Here is an 18,957-nt window from a genome sequence, read left to right as displayed (position 1 = left end):
CCACTATATTTTCGATGGAAGCGAGAAGCTAACCAACGTTGACTGATAGTGACTGAGTGATACTATAAAGTGAAAAAAAATTAGCGGAACCGAGCAGCACCGGGACCGGGACCGGGGTGTCCGATTTCGACGGCTCGCCTGATTCAATTCTTATGAGTCTTTCTATAAGACTCACTCATTCACTCTTGTCTCTTCTCATAAAAGAGTCTTGTCTCGTCTCGTCTCTTGTGTTTCTTGTTCCACCTTCTAGGTGTCTTCAAGAGTTGTCAACGTCAAACAATATGACTGATACAACTACAAAGACCGTTCCGGTCCGGACCATGCCCCCGGCCGTTGACAACGACCATGATCACGACCACAGCGATGTGGAAAGCCTCAAGGCTGCAGCCATATTCCACAAGGCTCTTCGTATGGGAAGAGTTGAAGAGAAGGGTATTCAGCCTATTCCCGTTGAAGAGCGTACCGCAACACGCTTCTACAATATTTTTACCATCTGGGCGTCCATCAATTCTAATATTCTCGGGTAAGTAATTATTTCACACGCACAACCCGAAAAAGAGGAGAGATTATTAACAATGAGAAAAGCATCACTTTTGGAATGCTAGGTCCCTTAGTGTATGGTCTGAGCTTGAGGGACTCTGCGCTCATCATCCTCTTCTTTTGTCTCTTTTCGACTGTTGGTCCAGCTTATCTCGCCACTTTTGGACCAAAGACGGGAATGAGGCAGATGATTCAGGCACGATATAGTTTTGGGTAAGATATCACGATGGATAGAACTCATTCACTAGACTAACATGTTACAGACGCTATCTCGTTTCTATTCCTGTCTTGCTCAACCTCGCCACGCTTACAGGTTTCATGGTTATCATCTTTGTCGTTGGTGGCCAATGTCTCTCCGCTGTATCAAGCGGCCACTTGAGCCCCGACGTCGGCATTGTCATCATTGGAATACTATCTCTCTTCATCTCCTTCTGCGGCTTCAAAGTTCTGCACTACTACGAAACCTACGCCTTCATCCCTGCCATTATCGCAATCACTATTGCCACAGGATGCGGCGGTTCACAGCTTTCCAAGCAAGCAACCCCCGCAGCGCCAGCGACTGCATCGGCCGTTCTCAGCTTCGGCATGATTGTCGCAAGCTACATGATTCCCTGGGCTGCTATCGCGAGTGATCTCACAACCTACTTTGACCCCAAGGTTCCCTCGTGGCGCGTCTTTGCCTACTCCTACCTCGGTCTCGTCACACCTACCATTCTTCTCATGACTCTTGGTGCTGCTATTGCTGGAGCTTTGCCCAACGTTCCTGAGTGGTCGGCTGCGTACGATGAGACAGCCGTGGGAGGTGTTCTTGCAGCTATGCTTTCAAGTGCTGGTGGCTTTGGCAAGTTCGTGGTTGTGATTTTGTCTCTTACTCTGTTGGGTAACACTGGCGGTACGATGTACGCCATCACACTCAACTTCCAGACTCTCATCCCTGGACTTATCAAGATTCCCCGCTACGCCTTCGCTGTGGTAGTCACTGTCATTGTCATACCAACTGCTCTTCGAGCTCAGCGTGATTTCTTCGTCAACCTCGAGAACTTTGTCGCTTTGATTGGATATTGGTCCGCCTCTTTTATCGGAATTGTTACGGTCGAGCATCTTGTCTTCCGCAAGGGTCGCTATGATTCTTACGACCACGCTATCTGGAACATTGCTTCTGAGCTGCCTCTGGGTATTGCGGCCATCGCCGCAGGGATTATTTGCTACGCGCTGGTTGTGCCGTGTATGGCACAGGCTTGGTGGACGGGACCAATTGCCAAAACAACTGGTGATATCGGTTTTGAGATTGCCTTTGTTATGAGTTCGGCGTTTTACGTGCCTTTTAGATACCTTGAGAAGCGTCTTTCTGGAAGATGATTTAGTCGCGGAAGTGGTTTTAATGCCAGGGGTAAAAGTTAATAAATTAGATTTGATTGTCTAATAGATCTTGCACTCAACATTTTGAGACTATCACCAAATTGCTCGTCTAGTAACAAACATGTGTATGTATTGTTCTGTTTGCTAGACAGGGACTCTCAGGGGGTGTTACGCTCTTTTTCTAACAGTCATCATCATCCCATCCCTAGGTTTTCCTTCTAGCCCAAGCTCCTGAAAAGCGATATCTCCAAACGCCATATCAATATCCGTATGCAAAGTCCTTGCCATAAGATTGGGCTTTATATCAGCACACTCAAACGTGTAATCTCCTATAATCATGACTAAAACGACCCTGAGTATGTACATGGCAATGTTCTGCCCAGGACACCACCTCCCATCTCCCCCAAAGGGGCGAAAGTATCTCGGCCCTGGATGCGTTTTGTTCTGACCGAGCCATCGTTCGGGCTGGAAGGTCGTGTGTCTTGAGTACAGACTTGGGTCATAATGTATTCCATGCGCGTTAGTCATAACGACGAGAGAGTTGTCGATTGGAAGATGGCGGCCTTGGTGGCATACAGTTGCGCCAGGCGGACCTAGCCGCAGACTGGACCCTACTGGATAGAGTCTGAGTACCTCTTTGATGACAGCTTCAGTGTATGTAAGCTTGAATAACATATCGGGGTTGTCGAGGATCGTAGTTTGAGGGTCAGATCCTAATTGTTGGGCGTGTTCTTGGCGCATCTTGTCAACTATCTGAGGCTCTTGAGAAAGAAGCATAAATAGATACTGAGAAAACAAATTAGACTGGAAATGGTAACAAGCCGCTGGTACCTAAACTTACAGTCAGAGTATTTGTAGATGTAGTATGTCCACCCAACAATAAGATTCTCAGACTTTTATTCAGGTCAGCTGTGGAGTGTTAGGTGTATCAATTAGACAGACGACTCACTAGCTAAGAAGTTGTTTCTCCTCAACTCCAGAAAGCTTGAGAACGCCATTACGACCCTTTTTCTTCTCTTTTATCGCAGATTCCACATGTTCACGAAGCATAAGATCGAGAATGCTGGTCGGATTTTGCCTCGATGGAACAATCTCTTTTCTGACAAGAACCTTGAGTCGCTTATAGACAAATCCGAGAATGGAAGTCTCGAGTTTTCTTCGAACAAAATACCTTCTCAGACGTCGAGGAATTTGTACTAGTAGGTTGTATGCGATGCGAGGATCGCTTTCTTCCTGTGCAAGGTCGACTAGCTCTCTCATGTTGGCAAGGTCCTGTCTCCCCTGTTCTTGAGCATAGGAACCGGCGTTGAGAATTTGACGAGAAACAATTCTAAATACCAACTTGATCATCATATCTTCCATAGAGAATACTTGACCCGTTGCCGAAAACTCATCCAGTTTGCTTCTGAGAATCCTACTCGCATCGACCATGACGCCCACCAGGCCACGGGCATATGCGTTCGAGAATGCAGGACTCATTAAATTATGAAGCTTCCTCCACTCCGTACCGCCTTTGGTCGGAATGCTGTTTTCTCCCACCATGGAAGCCATGAACGTGTTGGTCATGGGGTGCGGGACCAACGGCCTAGGGACAGCAGCCTGCTCAATAAGTTTTGGATCTGTTATAATAACTAGCCCTGGGCCGATGGGCCAAAGATCGAGATAGAAGATACCATGAAGATTGTATCGATGTGCGATTTCGGTGTAATGTAGCTGAGGCATGGAGTTAGGAGGCATCAACCTTGTGATATCTCTGAAGATGGAGATGTGACCCCATAACCAACTATGTGGAGGACCAGGCTTTAGAATGTGTTAGATATATGGACTACAGGTTGGATGGTCGAGTTTACCAAATCCCGGTAAAAGCGACGGGCTCTGTAGCCACGATAGAGAATGAGTGCGAATAGAGAGACGCTGGATATGATGGCCAAGACTAGACCGGGGCTTCTGAATGCCGAGTTCGGCATGTTGATAGAGAATCTCAGGAAGTTCTGATCTAGGTGATGGGATGAACGAGATATTGAATTGGAGGTATTGATGCAAAAGTCTCTAACCATTTATACTTGCATACGTAGATGGGCTCCTAGTACTACTGTCAAGGCTCTGTATATACCGTGACACGACATTGTCGTTCATTAAACAATTCGGTTTCCGAAGTCCATCAGCCCTATGGTTTGGGCAGGCCCCGATACTCACTTCCCGATATGTCTGACATTGAGATACGAGATACGAGGTGCGACACGAAACAAGTTTTCTCTTTCTCTTTATGTTTCATTGTGATCAAAGTAGTTGCTGCTCATGTCATAGGGTCTGTTGTATGGTTTTTATTGGCATTAGTAGGATCTGAAAAAGTATGAGGCTTCTGTTGTTAAACAAGACATACCCTTAGTCATGTTCCACGAAGAGTCGATTTTCTTGGTATAGATGATCACTCCAACAAACCCACATTGCCAGACGGTTTCTCTTTCTTATATCAGACGTGAACGAAGCAGTATGAAGCTTCTTTCGTTTGATTGGTCAAGACACGGACTACTCTGATGTGGAACTCAAACTATACCTATGTAGGTAGGTGTGCTAGTACTATGTAGTTGTGTCATCTCAATGATATTTCCATTTCCTCCTCAATATTCATCTCAAAATGGTTCAAAGCATCTGGTCAATTCCTCTCCAGACGACAAACTTCAACATAGTAGTCGCTTTGTTGGGCGGATTTATCTCCGTTTTTGGTCTTGTCTCATACCTCCTCAAAGAAAACTACTACCTCTCCGAAGCCCGTAAGATCTACCCCAGACTTTAGATCTCTTGGCTCTTTCTTGGCAGCAGCGTCTTAAATAAGCCGATAACTAACAGACGAGCGCAGTCATTTCACTTGTAGCAGGCATCGCCTTTGGTCCCAATGGCGCAAACTTCATACGGCCAGAAGACTACGCTGGATGCAATGTTCTCTCGAGGAAGGCTTGCGAAGCAGATCTCAGTGCCATAACGCTCAATTTTTCACGCCTCGTTCTCGGCGTCCAGCTTGTTCTTGCAGGTGTACAACTTCCAAGCAAGTATCTTGTACGAGAATGGAAGTCGATCTCTCTCCTTCTCGGTCCGGGCATGACGTCCATGTGGTTAGCCACCAGTGTTCTCGTATGGGCTTTGGCGGGCCAGCCTCCATTTCTTCACGCCCTAGCTATCGGATCTTGTGTGACGCCTACGGACCCTGTCTTAAGCGCCGTGATAGTCAAGGGCAAATTCGCAGACCACAACATCCCCCAGGATCTCCAGTACCTAATCACGGCGGAATCGGGCGCCAATGACGGTCTTGGGTATCCCTTTCTGTTCCTGGCGTTGTACCTTATCAAGTTCACAGGCGCAGGTGCTACTTCCGGAGGAGCCGGTGATGCCATGGGTCTCTGGTTCGGAATGACATGGGGTTACACCATCATTTTAAGCGTGATATACGGGGCTGTGGTGGGCTGGGTTGGCAAAGAGCTGCTTCACTTTGCCGAGAAGCACAATTATGTCGATCGCGAGAGTTTCCTCGTGTTCGCAATTGCGCTTGCGCTGTTTGTCTTGGGAACATGCGGTATGGTCGGTACAGATGATGTACTCGCATGCTTCATCGCGGGCAACGTATTCACATGGGATGACTGGTTTCGGCTCGAGACCAAAGATGATTCACTGCAGCCGACAATCGACATGCTTCTCAACGTGACTATTTTCCTGTGGTATGGCGCCTACATCCCCTGGAGCGACTTCAACAACACCACTGTCATTTCCATCGAACGTCTTGTGGCTTTGGGAATCTGTGTTCTTCTTTTGAGAAGACTCCCATGGGTATTTGCCATGCACAAGTGGATTCGCCAGATTGAACAGGTCAAACAGGCTGTGTTTGTTGGCTTCTTTGGGCCGATTGGTGTATCGGCCATCTTTTACCTATTCATCACTGTCGAGTTCATTGAGGAGCATCTCAGCGATGAAGACGGCCGTCCGAGAAGTGATGTCAAGGATTTCGCTGAACAGACGCGTATCATAGTCTGGTTCCTAACGGTTTGCAGCATTGTAAGTGCTTGTCCACTTGAGAGGAATTGTCGGTATACTAATAGAGTTTTAGATTGTTCATGGCCTGAGTATCCCGGTTGGAAAACTAGGATACTTTGTCCCCAGGACATTAAGTCAAGCGGTCAGTGATAGTGTGATCAATGCCCCAGATGATTCGCTTCGCCGAAGGATTCCATTGATTGGAAAGTTCTTTGGTCGCAACGAGAGCCCTCGTAGACCGACTGGACCCATTATCATTACTGGTGGCCGAAGTCTTCGTGCTGAATCGCATGTGCATGCTGGCGATGAGACACCACCTGTCAGAAGAGAGATTCGATTTGGCGATGAGGTATAACGAGGTCGTATACAAACGTTCACTTTGCAAAGGACATTTCTATAGATTGTTGGGTATATATTGAATAGATAGCATCGTGGCTCATTAAGCATAAGTCTCCAAACAGAAACCTCCATGCACGTTCTGTGTCACAAAGTAATCTTTCATCTCGCTACACAATCCTCAATTCTTTGTCTCCAATTAACCCCTCAAATCCTTTTAAACAAGGAGCATGGCAGCACCGACAGCAGCACCGACGAATGCAGCAGGGGCCATGGCAGCAGCAGCGTTGGTCTCATCAGGGCTGGCAGCGTCGTTGGTAGCAGAAGCATCGTTGTTGCTTCCACTGCCACTACCACCGCTACCACCGTTGCCGCCGCTGCTGTCAGTGTTGGAAGGGTCACTGCTACCTCGGGTTCCAGTAGCACCAGCAATGATGGTGGTGGTCAATTGAGAGGCGTCAGTAGGACGGGTGGCATCGACAGTGACACCCGAGACAGCAGCTGAAGCGGCAGAAGCGACGTAAGTAGTAGAGGAAAAGCCGCAAGTGTAGAGGATATCATCAATGTCTGCATTTCATTAGCTCGAGATCTCATTAACTAGTTGGTGATAGTCACTCACCCTTAGTATCGTCACGGCGATCATCGTCATCGTCGTCATCATCATCATTGTCGCGAGGCGCATTCTGATGAATGCAGTCGGCGCAAAGAGAAGCGACGCGAGCGACATTGAAGGAGTCGTTGGTGCAGACACATTGAGCCTCGAGACGGTCCTCGTCGCGGTCACGGTCTCCTCGGAGGTCGGTGTCGCAAGCCCGGGTCAAGTCGACGATGGGGTTACAGATGGTGTCGCATGCACGAGGGATGTCATCGCGGTCCAGACTGACATCTGCGTGGGCGAGGAGGAAAAGGGGAGCAATAGCGAGGGCGATGGTTGAAGTGTACATTTTGAAGATGTTGTGAAGAATTGATGTGATACTAGGAGTATACTGTATGTATAGGTAGTGAGTTGGAGTTGATGGTTGATGAAGCTGAATTGGAATGATGGGAATGGACAAAGGAAGACACGGGACATATTTATACAATCCTGAACTTTTCTCTTCCCGGATCATGTTTCATGCCCAACATTAACCTTTGCTTCTCTTTCTTGGCATCATAGCCTTGGTTACAATGAAGCCTCACCTTTCCAGCAGAGTAACTCACTCATCCTTGTCTATTTGCTTCTAACAAAAAGAACCAAGCCACGGCACTCGTAATACTTGCCAAGGACTTCCCCGACCAATTGATCGTCTGCCACGACTCATCTGCGACGCGGTGACTGGTCTCCTGCAGTCTTGGCAAAAGCGTCATGACGGGTTGGGTTCTGTCTCTCTCCACTAAACAGGGGAGGGGAGGGGGATGGAGACAACTTTCTTCGGGTCCGGGGTTATATTATTTAATGAGTGACGTACGGGGAACCCGAGAGATAGTCAATGCATGTTACTATGTAGTTATGTAATGCCAATACCTCCTAATAAAGTCTAAGTGAGCTTGTTTCAACGTTGTAAAACTAAGCATCAAATTAAACGCATCTTGGCTGGTTTATGCTTATTTCCCCCCCAAGCTGAGGCTGTAAAGCAGGTCAGCTCTACGGATAACCTATCTACTTTGTCTAAGCATAAAATCTAGATAGCTACCTACCCATGTAACTTTACCCCATTCAACAGACTCTCTAGTCTCTAACTAACTACTCGCTCCTACATATCCCGACACGACATGAATCAGATCAAGGTTCCAATGACATAGTACCTCTTCGGCAGTTATTCTCCGAGATTCCATCTCTCCATCTCCACGAAAACAGATCGTAACAAAAAAGAAGTCCGGGAAGGTTTCTTGCATTAAAAGATCGTCCCTCACTAACAAAACGATCGTCAGTGGCTTATTCAGGCCGCGCAATACCCCCTCCGCTTCCCCAATCTCTGGGGAAGTCACTTTTCTTTGTCTCTCACTCTATCTTTTTGGTCGCGTGAGGTCTTTCCTTCTTTGGAGAACCCATTTAATGAGTGTCCTCTTGTGATGTGATTCGTCTCAAGTTATCGTTTCAGCTGCCAAGCAACACCAGCCTCGTTAGCCACGCGTTTTCCCTTTTTTTGAGCATCAATCTCTCTCTATCTCATTCGCTACTGTCTTGGCGATTGGTTTGTTTGAGCCCTATCGCGTTTGAGCCTCGATCAACGTGGCCAAGGTGACTTGGCTCGTTTGATGAAAACGACAAACATAGAATTCTGGGCGTTTCACCGCAGTGAACAACAAGCTGCGTAACAAGAAGACGCAACCTTTCTTGGCAAGTTGTATCTTGAAGCTATTCGTGACGTGGTTGTGCGTGCGTGATCACACCGCATTTAGGAAATAGACATGACAGAGCGTCTGAGATGTAACATCCATAGTGTATTCATCAAGGGTTTCTGCCAAGACCCGTTGGATGGCAGGTACACTTAATGCTAATTGAAGGCTGAGTAGCATGGTCCAGTTACGCTTGGGTCTATTAATGGCACCGTCGTGGAGTCAAGCGTAATGTCACTGACAGCAGAGAAAGAATGGCAGAAGATAGACCAGATCGGATGCCAGAAAAAGAGACCGTGATTGAAACGGAATTTTTTTATGATCATCATCGGGTGCATGAATCGAGTTGTTGAGAGATATAGACTCTGCTGAGCCTCAGTTGTGGAGAATCGGCCATGTTACCCAGATCTTCAAAGAGATTCCTTTTGGGATTGACTTTATGGTTAGGCACTGATAGATTTTCCAGACCGACCTCTTCTGTATGTGCTTGCGCGGCCGTGGTACGGATTAAAAGTATGTTTGCATTGATCTACCATCTTGTCTTGATTGGAGAGTTTGGACAAGTCACGTATACGGTATTATCCGATTCTGCTCATATTTGGCAATGCAGTTCATTCAAGCATTCATTTGAGTAAACTTTGTTAACATTATTGATGTTTCCTGTAACCATACTCATCTCTTCCTCTTCCTCGTTCATCACCTTGTTCGTCCCTCATAGCATCCAGACTTCAACTCAAACATTCTTGTCAAACTCAAGAAGCACAATCTCCTCCACAGGCCCCTCAATAGGAATCCTCTCAACGTCGCCATTCTTAACATAGCCCTGTCTCTCGTACCACGCAATAAGACCCTTCCTTGTCTGCAGTGCATTCAGCCCAATCCTCTTGACACCAAGCTCCTCTTTGAGATATCCCTCCGCCTTGTTCATAAGAATCTTGCCCAAGCCGCTACGCTGGATGGTCGGATCGACTGCCAGCAAGGCTATGCGGCCGTAGTCGGGTGCTTTCTTGAAGACGTTGACGCAGGCTATCGCGGGACCGTTTGGTACGTCGCTCATAATAAAAAAGACGTTTTCGGGGGAGTTGATCCTGTCAACGATGACGGTCATGTCCATTTTGAACGTCTTGGCGAGCTCTGGTGATCCAATCCATTCTATGCTGGCGTCAGTGAAGCGGAATGCTGCATGGATGAGGTCGAGGAGTTGAGGGGCCTCCTCTGTGGTGGCGATGCGGAAATGGTAGTTGTTTGACATGATGATCGTGTAGTTGAGCGAATGATGGTTCTGTCGATGTGACAATGATGGCCGGGTCAAAGGTTTATTTAATTATCATGCCTCATTACTATTTAATGCCTCATCTGCTGAGCTTGTGATCCATGAAAGAGCAAGGTCGAACAAGGGCGCAACATTGACACAGAGGACGCTGTATCGGCTCATACTTACAGCCCATACATAAATACCCTTTGAGCGGTTTATTCCATGGAATTAAGGGCGAGCCTTTGTAGAATGATGGCTAAAGGGCGCGGGCTGTGTCAGTTATGCAGAGCAGAGACAAGACGACCCAAAGACAGATGACGAGTGATATGACGATACTAAGTGTTATAATTTGTTCTGATAATCTCAAAACTAACAAATACATATTTTTACTGATTGAATTTGTTCTTGTGCAGATAATGGTGCTCTTATTCATGGTATGCCGTTACTGGGTTTACTTTACACATGACAACAACCACTTACCCGATACCAGCGTATGATGGGATCTCTATGAGCTATTTACCGGTCAAGATGATGTTTTGGTAAGATCTGAATTCTCCTGATTCATTTAATGATTTCTCGCAACCCGTAACTATCTATTTCTCTAATCTGTTGTGCTACACGCTGCCTCCAAGTCTGAGATATGAGATCGGACCCGCGGACCCGTGTAAAAGTCCGACAAATTGATGGCTTTACAAAATGGTGCCATGTATTGGCCGGAGATGACTTTAGCCTCTGTTATATCCCACCTTCAATTCCACATTGACTCATACCGTAAGCTACATGTCTCCAAAGACAGTCAGCGTCCGAGTCAGATATTACCTACGTAGCTTAACAACTCACCCAATTCTCATCAACTGCATATCCATTGTCCTATCGCATCCATAATAACTCTGATGCAATGCAATGCAGGGCTGGGCTAATAATATACTATGTACTATGTAATACTAACTTCGGGGTCTCGGACCCATGGCAGGGCGGTAACTAGGCAGAACAGCCCCCGTTTGTAGCGCCGTTTCCAACACACTGTACACTGATCAACTCTCAATATGGCAGGTATAAAACACACCCAACACCTCACTTCTCTCACTCCTTCTTTTCTTCCCCTTCATCACCATCATCAACAGGAAAAGCGGACAGTCCGTTTTTTCTCCATCTCCATCTTTCCTCTCTAGCCTAACGGCCTCTCTGCAAACGTAGGGGAGGCCGCAGCCCCCTTAACTTGAATCAATGGCAGCAGCGTGCGCATCATCCGCTGCCTGCAGCCGTCTCTCGGCCATGTCCTGGTAGTCTACTCGCTGCCCCGGCGTCTTTGCCTGGTAGCGACCTCAGCATCGATCCTAGTCTTCTTCTCTTTGAGGACGTTTCTCCCTTTTTGGAATTTCTCCCATCCGAGTACAACGGGTTTGATGATGTGACGTGGGATTTTGGGAACATCAACAATAGCACCACCACCACCACCAACAACAACAACAACGAGAATATCGTTCAGAACTTTAGTGGTGATGGGTTATTCGACAATATTATGATCCCGGACTTGAACGTTTTGGATACGCAGTCGTCGCTCGATGTGGCTGGAGATGGCTTCCTCACTCAGGAGCAGCCTCTCGTCAATGTCAAGTCTACCACACCCATTGAGCAACGGTCTTCAACTTCAACATCCAGCACTCCTCATCCCCCACTACCAACAATCACAAACAAATCCCCAACATCGACATCCTCCATCCCAGGAACATCCACCTTTTCTCTGCACCCCTCCCCCTCATCATCATCGTCGTCATCCCGCAAACGTAAATCCTCTCCCGAAGAAGAGGATTCAGCCGTCACCCTCAAGCGCCAGCGCAACACTCTTGCCGCGCGCAAGTACCGCCAGAAGCGCCTCGACCGTATCTCCGAGCTTGAGGAGGCATTGGCTGCCATGACGAATGAACGCGATGATATGAGACTTCAACTTGCGAGGAGGGAGGCTGAGGTTGATGCTCTCCGGGAAATGCTTGGGAAGAAATAAGAAACAAAGAGACAGATAGATTCAAGTTCGACATTGTGTTAGCTATTATGTTGTGGCGATTCGGGGCACTGAAAGGACTTCTAGATACATTGTCGAGTTAGCGTGTTGTTTTGCTTTTTGTTTTACAATGATATAACTGTTTTGAACAATTGATGATCATGTCTCTCACTCTCGTGATGTGTCTTCTTGGTCTTCTAAGTGTTGACTTTTGTTTGGTCTGACCGGCATCCAGTTTGTTTAAACTGTTTCTCACGTCAAAGAACTGAGAGAGAGATAACAAAACATGGTCGAGCTCAAGCCTATTTTGTAAACTCTCAACATTCGTAACAAACAATCACTCTACAACTGGAGGCCATCGACATTCTAGTTATCTGTATGCTTCGTCGCCCTAAACTTAGATCTAGTTTGGAGACTGTAGACACTATTTATACTAAAATTAGGCCTGCCAACATGTAACCTTACGAGATGCTTCTAATCACTCATCATCACTCATAATGAGCAATAATGAACCATAATGAACAGCCAGTGCATCGGGAGTTGAGAAGACACTGTAAAGATCCCTGGTCGAGACGGCAAGTGGAGAAGGAGGGGAACACTAATCTCAATTGAGAATGAACCATTATGACTCATTTCTTCTTTAGGAACAAGTGAAGCGAAATATGGCAGATAAGATAACCCGTCGTTATCACGATAAGACATCAAGACAAAGACTCGAGATATTTAATACTTCTTGTTCATATATCTCTTTTTCTTTGAGATTATTTGTATTAACTAAGGAAAGTTTTACCGTTGAACAACATGTTATTCTGTATCGACTTCACCGTTTTGGCTAGGTAGCCATTCCAAAAAACACCAACAAGCGATACAACAACTCCATCGGTCGATCCCAGTCTCTTTTGTATTCGGTCATCGCAACCCAAAACATTCACGGCCCTTCAGCAAAGTTTATTTAAATCGCAACATCATATTTGTATATGGAACATATGATCTACTGTGGTCGATGGTCTGAACCGGTAAGTTTGAGGTTGTCTTGGAGATGAGCCCCCCCCATTTCAAGTTCAACATCAGCATCACTTGCACTTCGCCTTGTCGCAATCGTACCTTTATGTACCAAACATCTCGAGTCGGTTTCTATACACAACTTGGATAGACCGTATTGTCTCTTTTCTTCATTTGAAGTCTATTGCTTGTTGTTGCCCCCTCCAAGTTTGATCCCGTCCCGTCTCGGGGTTGCTACGATGGAAGAGGGGCAGACAATCACCACAGTATACAGAAGCTACAATACCTTCAGATTGAGCGAGTGTCTAGGCCACGCCGGGAGTCAACAGCCTGTATAGAAGTCAGCTGCTGTTATTCTTCACCTCCCGCCATGGATCCAGATGCCCAATCCTGGGGCATCATGACAAAAGTGCATAACGCCATGACAACGTTCCATCGTAGACAGGAGATGATACTTCTCGTTTTACTTCCACCAATAGGTAGCCCGCTCTTCACCTTGACCTGCTACTCTTCACCTTTCCATTCCCGCTCTTTCCGATGCGCTGGTGACATCTAATCGAGATCTTGTCCCCTCACCAAAAAGAGAAACACATCCACCTTCTCGTGACCTTCGTATTGTATCAAAAAGTCCTCCTTGTAGCTTGGCACATATCTCCCTGGACTCACTACACGAAGGAATCTTCTCCATTAACCGAGTGTAACTTGACACGTCTATCAATGTGGTAAATGCAGTGATGCTCTTTACGTTTCACAATCAACACTACATGCCACTCCGTCGAAGGAAAAGGCAACAAGTTCACAGTTAGCGATAGACCGCCCTTTGTTCTTCAGCACATGAACTAGAAGAAAGAAGACGCCACATTCCCGTCACTTTGGCAATACACACACCCGTTTCCTGTTTTCTCATGGTTGTTTTGCATGTCACTCCTACTAGGTGACAGTTGCACCCCCCTTCTCCAACTTGATCAGCATCACCAGCCACAAACTCAACCACCTCTGGATCCTAGTTAGACTACGGCCTACAGTACTTCCCCAACCTTTGCCACAAATGCCCACGTCTCCTCCACAGTGGGGAAAGAGAATACTACTCAGGAGAGAGATGCGGCTCGTCACGCGTCCCGCTTCTCCGTCTGAAGGGAAACTCCTCTCTTCAACTCAAACGGCCCGTTCCATTCACTCATGCTAGATACGAAGGCCGCCCACCGATTTGCGAAACCTGAGTTCCAGACCAAGACACGCACCGAGGTCATATGTTGCTATTTTGCTACGACTGAAGCGTAGCGAGAGCAATATTGCTGGGCTGTGAACCTGTTTGTAAGTGAGAGTGTCAACAAGCGAGGCTCTGAGCGCCGTGCTAGTAGTCAGTCGGAGCGCATGACTGGTGTTATGATAGACCTTAGAAGTCTTCACTCAAGTGGTCCATGGTGTCAAGCAAAATACATTCTTGGGATTCATAACAATGGTGTCATAACGTATCCTTGAAGCCCACTGCGGTGTTCACAAGCAGCACCAAGTGGGCATGATGGGTTACGTTAGCATAGTCGTAACGATCTCGGTTTCTTCGGACCCAAAAAGTCCATAACACGGATGAAAGTCTGACTGTTCCAAAGAGGCAAAGATTGGTGGTAATGGCTGTTGAAGACAGAGATCGTCCTCAGGGTCTCTGAAGCAAGGAACATGGGGGGCTGCACTGGACTGGACCCTTGACGCACGCAGGCGGGATGACGCCGGAGTGTTTCCACCGGTTGATGTACAATACGCTGATATCTCATGGAGCCGAACAGGATTTCCAAAATATTTCAAAGCCTTGGCGATGCTGGGGGCAAAGACAAGCAAGAAGATTGGGTGAAGTTGATGACGGTGCTGGGATTTGGAGTCGGATGATGTGGGGCAAGGATCATGAGGCTTCTCAAGATGCTGCTACTATGACAGTATGTCCATAATAAAGTACAGTAGCCCCCCATGTTCAAGGAATAAGTCGATCTCAGAAAGTGGTGGGTGGACTATCCTTGTCTTGGATCGAGAGGCAGAGCACGGGGACGGGTGGTGTACATAAGTGGGTGGGTGTGTCAGGCTTTGCCGAGCGCTTAGTCCGGATCATGGAAGAGAAGAAGCAGCTTGAAGTTGGCATCTTGTTCTTGTTTCGTAGTGGGAAATGAACCAGCTGAGGCTTGCGCGTACTCAAGGTATAACGGGGATAAAGTGCATGTTGTTTAAACTTGGCAGAGAGAAAAGGAGGGGTTGTAAAAGTAGAGACACTTGACAAGGCGATGTAAAAGGCTACGAGATCTGGGGATGGCCAAGCCATTCGGCAGCCAATCCAACTTTGGCTGAGGTGAGGCAGCCAATACATTCTTCCAAGGCTGCATATACCTTCTTCCAAGGCTGCGTATACCACATATTGTTTATAGAAACGGCGAGTATACAGAACGTGAGCGCTCTTGCACAACTCTGTGCAATGATGTTCATAGAAAGGGTATAAACTCGGAATACCATTCCTGAAACGTCAGTGTTACTCGGCAGTTGACAACCATACGAGAACATAATAATTCATGGAGGGAGTGTCGCAAATGTGAAAGAGGCAGAAGAGGTGAAAGAAGGGTGCGACAGGGGGACGAATCAAGAAAAGCGTCGTGATGAGGAGGGTATCAGTTGTGGTGGTGGTGTTGATGATCACCCGCCTGAGACAACCAAGGCTGAGGATTTGACCAAGAGGCATCTCGCCCGGCCGTGGCGCAGTTTTTACCTCTTGTTGTTCTCGAATGTGATATGATCAATAATCCATCTGTAGATGGATTGGTCCCAAGACGAGGTCAAGGTCGAGGTGAGTGGTGCAGCCTACAAGGCCGAAACTCAAATATCCTAGCAGTGGATGCAAGCTGCGAACACCTGCGAACGTGTAGACTACATCCTTTTGTGCGTAACAACAGCTGAATCGACAAGGATGTGTGATGAGAATGGGATAATGATGGTTCGCAATTGGTTTGGCTGCCACTGCTGAGTATGTATGTTGGGCAGAGATGAAGGCCCAGGCATCCATCCTCAGACACGATGCTGGTCTGCGGAAGCTACCCGCAAAGTGCATTCGCAGACTAGTGGAAGATAGAGATAGATCATGCAGCAGGCATGTAACAAGACTATAGTCTAGTTAGACCGAGCGGAGACGATATCGTAGGATGTCTTGAGCGGAGTGGAGATGGGACAGGGCTCGGGATGAAACGAAACAAGCGGGACAAGAATGATGGATAGATAGTGGAAAGGTGCGCGTGTATATTTCGCCGCAGTGTAAAAAGAGGGGTGGGTACAGCGATTCGAGATAGGACGAGGCGGTTGGTAGGTATCTTGCAAGAGGTCATGTGGTAAAAGTGGTGATGATAAACGACGAGAGTGAATGACTGACTGACACTCTAGTATCCGGCTTTATCCGGAAGCGCTGTCGATAGATGGATCATACCCACACAGAATTATGACTCGTACTGAAACATTTTATAGTAGACGCTGAATAGCAAGGATTATCTTTGTGTCAGTTGTTGATATGAATGAATTTGGTGATGGAGTTTTGGAAGCTGGTGGCGGGCAAGTACAGTCCATTGACGGGCTACGGCTATTTCTGGATCGAGACCCACTGAGATCAACGCTCGGACCCCCGCCTAGAAACCCCGCCTTCCTCCCTGTAGATGCTCGATGCTCTCTATTTGTCAGGGGACCCTGAGTGCTGGAAGGAAGCACTAGCGCGTTAGCCATCAGTGCCCGGTTGAGTTTCCACTTCACTACACTGCACAGTCCGTGGGCTGCAGGAAATACTTACATATCCGTTAGGGACATGCAGCTGAAGTGAGCTGGACTGGACTGTAGTTGGAGTTGGTGTAACTATTCTTTGACTATTCCGACCTCTTGGCTTGAAGTTGTACCACCACATGAGAAAAAAGAGTGAATCTCGTTTCGGTTAACATGGCATCTCTTTCATCCCACAGTCTGCCTTGCATTGTACTACCTACTACTAATCATCCATTCCTAGCCTACTAAACAACAGGGGTTGTGACTTGCAATGGCGTCAGTGATTCTCAAATGACGGTGGAAACTAAACTATGGGTAACACCGACACCGAATTACCAGGAAGAGAAAGAGAGACAAGGGCAAGACGGTCGCAACACGGAGATATTTCCTTATCCCGAGTCATACCAATCTGGGCGCTGTGTTCATATCTGTGCGAGGTTCAACCTTGAAACCGTTTCACCAAAGCACTTTATCAAGGACTCGGTCGACCTAGAAGGGATTCAAGTGCATTTTCAAATTAAAACCACACAATAAGTGCATGTCAATCAGACGGCAAGCTGCGCAAGCGCGAAACGCGTCACTCACCGAATCGAGGCTCGTCCTGTCGACTTTTAACGTTAGTCCTGGCTGAGCAATGACGCCAAGGGATGGATGATCGAGACTGGCAACAAGACCCTGGCCTGGTACCTCCAGCGGGATGCCCAACCTGGCCGCACATGGACACGAGGGACGAGGGTCTGGTCGGCCGAGTTGGGAATAGGCTTCGATTACCTTGGTCGTAAAGGTGACGGTGAACGGTTGGTGGCTTGTAATCATGTATGTATGTATGTCAGACAGACAGGGATATCCATTTTCAGCAGGCCTGCAGCCGCCAGCATGCATGCATGTAGGTATGTACATAGCATTGTCTATGTATGCATATCAACAACAATTGATGATGCATAGATTTGAGCAAGACAATTTGCGCAACAAGACACAGAAATAAACAAGCAAGGGTCCCATCGTCACTATCACCAGATACCATCCAAGAAAAGAGGCAACCCAGAGTCGGAACCCTGAATATCCGGCTTTTGGACATTGTAGGGGTCCTGTCGAATGGAGGAGGAGGGTGGGCATTAAATCGGCGAGTGGCGACCTACGATCTCCGAGGAACTGTCAATGATACGAGCGGCAACTCTGTTTTCAGCATGTTTGTATACGCCAAGCATGAGCATTTACGGTCATGTCGGTATTGTGAAATAGCAATGTGTTGAGAGGGTGTGATGAGTGTCGTTGCTACATGCCAGTGGCAACGGGTATGGACATGAGCTTCCAACGTTGTCACCTATAATTCCTGACTTGTTATGGACCCGGGGGTTGGCTCCTTGGCTCTTGATTGGGGTTCATCTGGCCGATATCTTTTCTTTGAGACGTGATTCAAATGAGGTTCACTTATAACGCTGGGATACTCAACTATTGACAAGATGCCGATGAGATCTATGATACAAACATAATGTCCCTACATGCACCAATGCAACCCACAAACGCATGGAATTATGCATTATAACAAGTTATTCAGCAACCTACGACTGCATGTGTGACCCCTAGATGGCCTGATTCCTCTCTCGCTTGTCATCCAGGTGTCTCTTTTGGGAACAGGCCCTGTAGTAATGGGTGGGCAAGATATAGCAAGCCACATCTGGGGAATATCAAATAACCTCAAAGTTTAAAATACCTGGCACTCCAGTATACAAATCGGAGATGTGCGATAATTCCAGGTTCATGGGTCGAGGTTATGTGGAAAAAGAGAGTTAGTTAGTCTAGGGCCTCTGCCTAGACTTCCGGTTCGCGTCGTTCCGCCTTTGAGGGGGGTTCAAGTCAAAGTGGACTGCAGAAACATCAAGACGAAGGGGGGCTGTGATGTTTCAGATTCATGTCGTAGAGTTGAGAAAAGAATTCACGGGTTCAGTATCCTATCCCATCCCACCCTCAGCCTTTCCCGCTGCGTAACTACATGGGGCGGGCATCTTACATATTCTACAGTCTACACCCAGCCCGGGTAGCCGTGTGGGCCGCCGAGGGTATAGACACACCGGAGAGGTTGACGTTTCGTTCGGGTACGTTAATCAGTCACGTTGGGATGAATCGTCTGCCTAGGACCAGGAAGGACTACCAATGTGTAGGTAGCTACAAGACATGTCCTGTGTAGGTAAGCATGGGTTAGAGGACTGCATTAAAAGGCATGCCTTGCCCACCTGAGAGGTTCGATTTTATTTATCTTGTACATGATGGCACTTCTGCCCGTCTTTTAATCATCTACATTTTACATTATTTTTTATTTACGTGTGTTGTGTTGCGGTCA

At 47.2% G+C, this 18,957-nt stretch overlaps 6 protein-coding genes across 6 annotated transcripts; 3 read left to right on the top strand and 3 right to left on the bottom strand.

Annotated features, from left to right (window-relative positions):
• Positions 1-281: 281 nt before the first annotated feature.
• FPOAC1_011654 (uncharacterized protein) lies at positions 282-1,899 on the top strand (the record flags this gene model as incomplete). Its single annotated transcript, XM_044856022.1, has 3 exons — positions 282-523; positions 586-753; positions 804-1,899. 3 exons carry the CDS (start codon positions 282-284, stop codon positions 1,897-1,899), a joined length of 1,506 nt encoding a protein of 501 aa, XP_044703335.1.
• A 168-nt stretch (positions 1,900-2,067) lies between these two features.
• On the bottom strand, positions 2,068-3,866 carry FPOAC1_011653 (uncharacterized protein; the record flags this gene model as incomplete). Its single annotated transcript, XM_044856021.1, has 4 exons — positions 2,068-2,685; positions 2,741-2,792; positions 2,849-3,699; positions 3,750-3,866. 4 exons carry the CDS (start codon positions 3,864-3,866, stop codon positions 2,068-2,070), a joined length of 1,638 nt encoding a protein of 545 aa, XP_044703334.1.
• A 671-nt stretch (positions 3,867-4,537) lies between these two features.
• On the top strand, positions 4,538-6,280 carry FPOAC1_011652 (uncharacterized protein; the record flags this gene model as incomplete). Its single annotated transcript, XM_044856020.1, has 3 exons — positions 4,538-4,673; positions 4,760-5,946; positions 5,999-6,280. The coding sequence occupies 3 exons, from the start codon at positions 4,538-4,540 to the stop codon at positions 6,278-6,280; spliced, it is 1,605 nt and encodes a 534-aa protein (XP_044703333.1).
• Positions 6,281-6,478: 198 nt separating this feature from the next.
• Positions 6,479-7,205, bottom strand: FPOAC1_011651 (uncharacterized protein; the record flags this gene model as incomplete). The annotated part of the gene is made up of 2 exons (XM_044856019.1): positions 6,479-6,828; positions 6,881-7,205. The coding sequence occupies 2 exons, from the start codon at positions 7,203-7,205 to the stop codon at positions 6,479-6,481; spliced, it is 675 nt and encodes a 224-aa protein (XP_044703332.1).
• Positions 7,206-9,313: 2,108 nt separating this feature from the next.
• On the bottom strand, positions 9,314-9,832 carry FPOAC1_011650 (uncharacterized protein; the record flags this gene model as incomplete). The annotated part of the gene is made up of 1 exon (XM_044856018.1): positions 9,314-9,832. The coding sequence occupies one exon, from the start codon at positions 9,830-9,832 to the stop codon at positions 9,314-9,316; it is 519 nt and encodes a 172-aa protein (XP_044703331.1).
• Positions 9,833-10,881: 1,049 nt separating this feature from the next.
• Positions 10,882-11,840, top strand: FPOAC1_011649 (uncharacterized protein; the record flags this gene model as incomplete). Its single annotated transcript, XM_044856017.1, has 2 exons — positions 10,882-10,888; positions 11,098-11,840. 2 exons carry the CDS (start codon positions 10,882-10,884, stop codon positions 11,838-11,840), a joined length of 750 nt encoding a protein of 249 aa, XP_044703330.1.
• Between the last annotated feature and the right edge of the window lie 7,117 nt (positions 11,841-18,957).

This window comes from Fusarium poae, chromosome 4 (genome assembly GCF_019609905.1).
Source record: "Fusarium poae strain DAOMC 252244 chromosome 4, whole genome shotgun sequence".
Classification (NCBI taxonomy): Eukaryota; Fungi; Ascomycota; class Sordariomycetes; order Hypocreales; family Nectriaceae; genus Fusarium; species Fusarium poae.
This window is presented reverse-complemented; position numbering and strand designations above follow the sequence as displayed.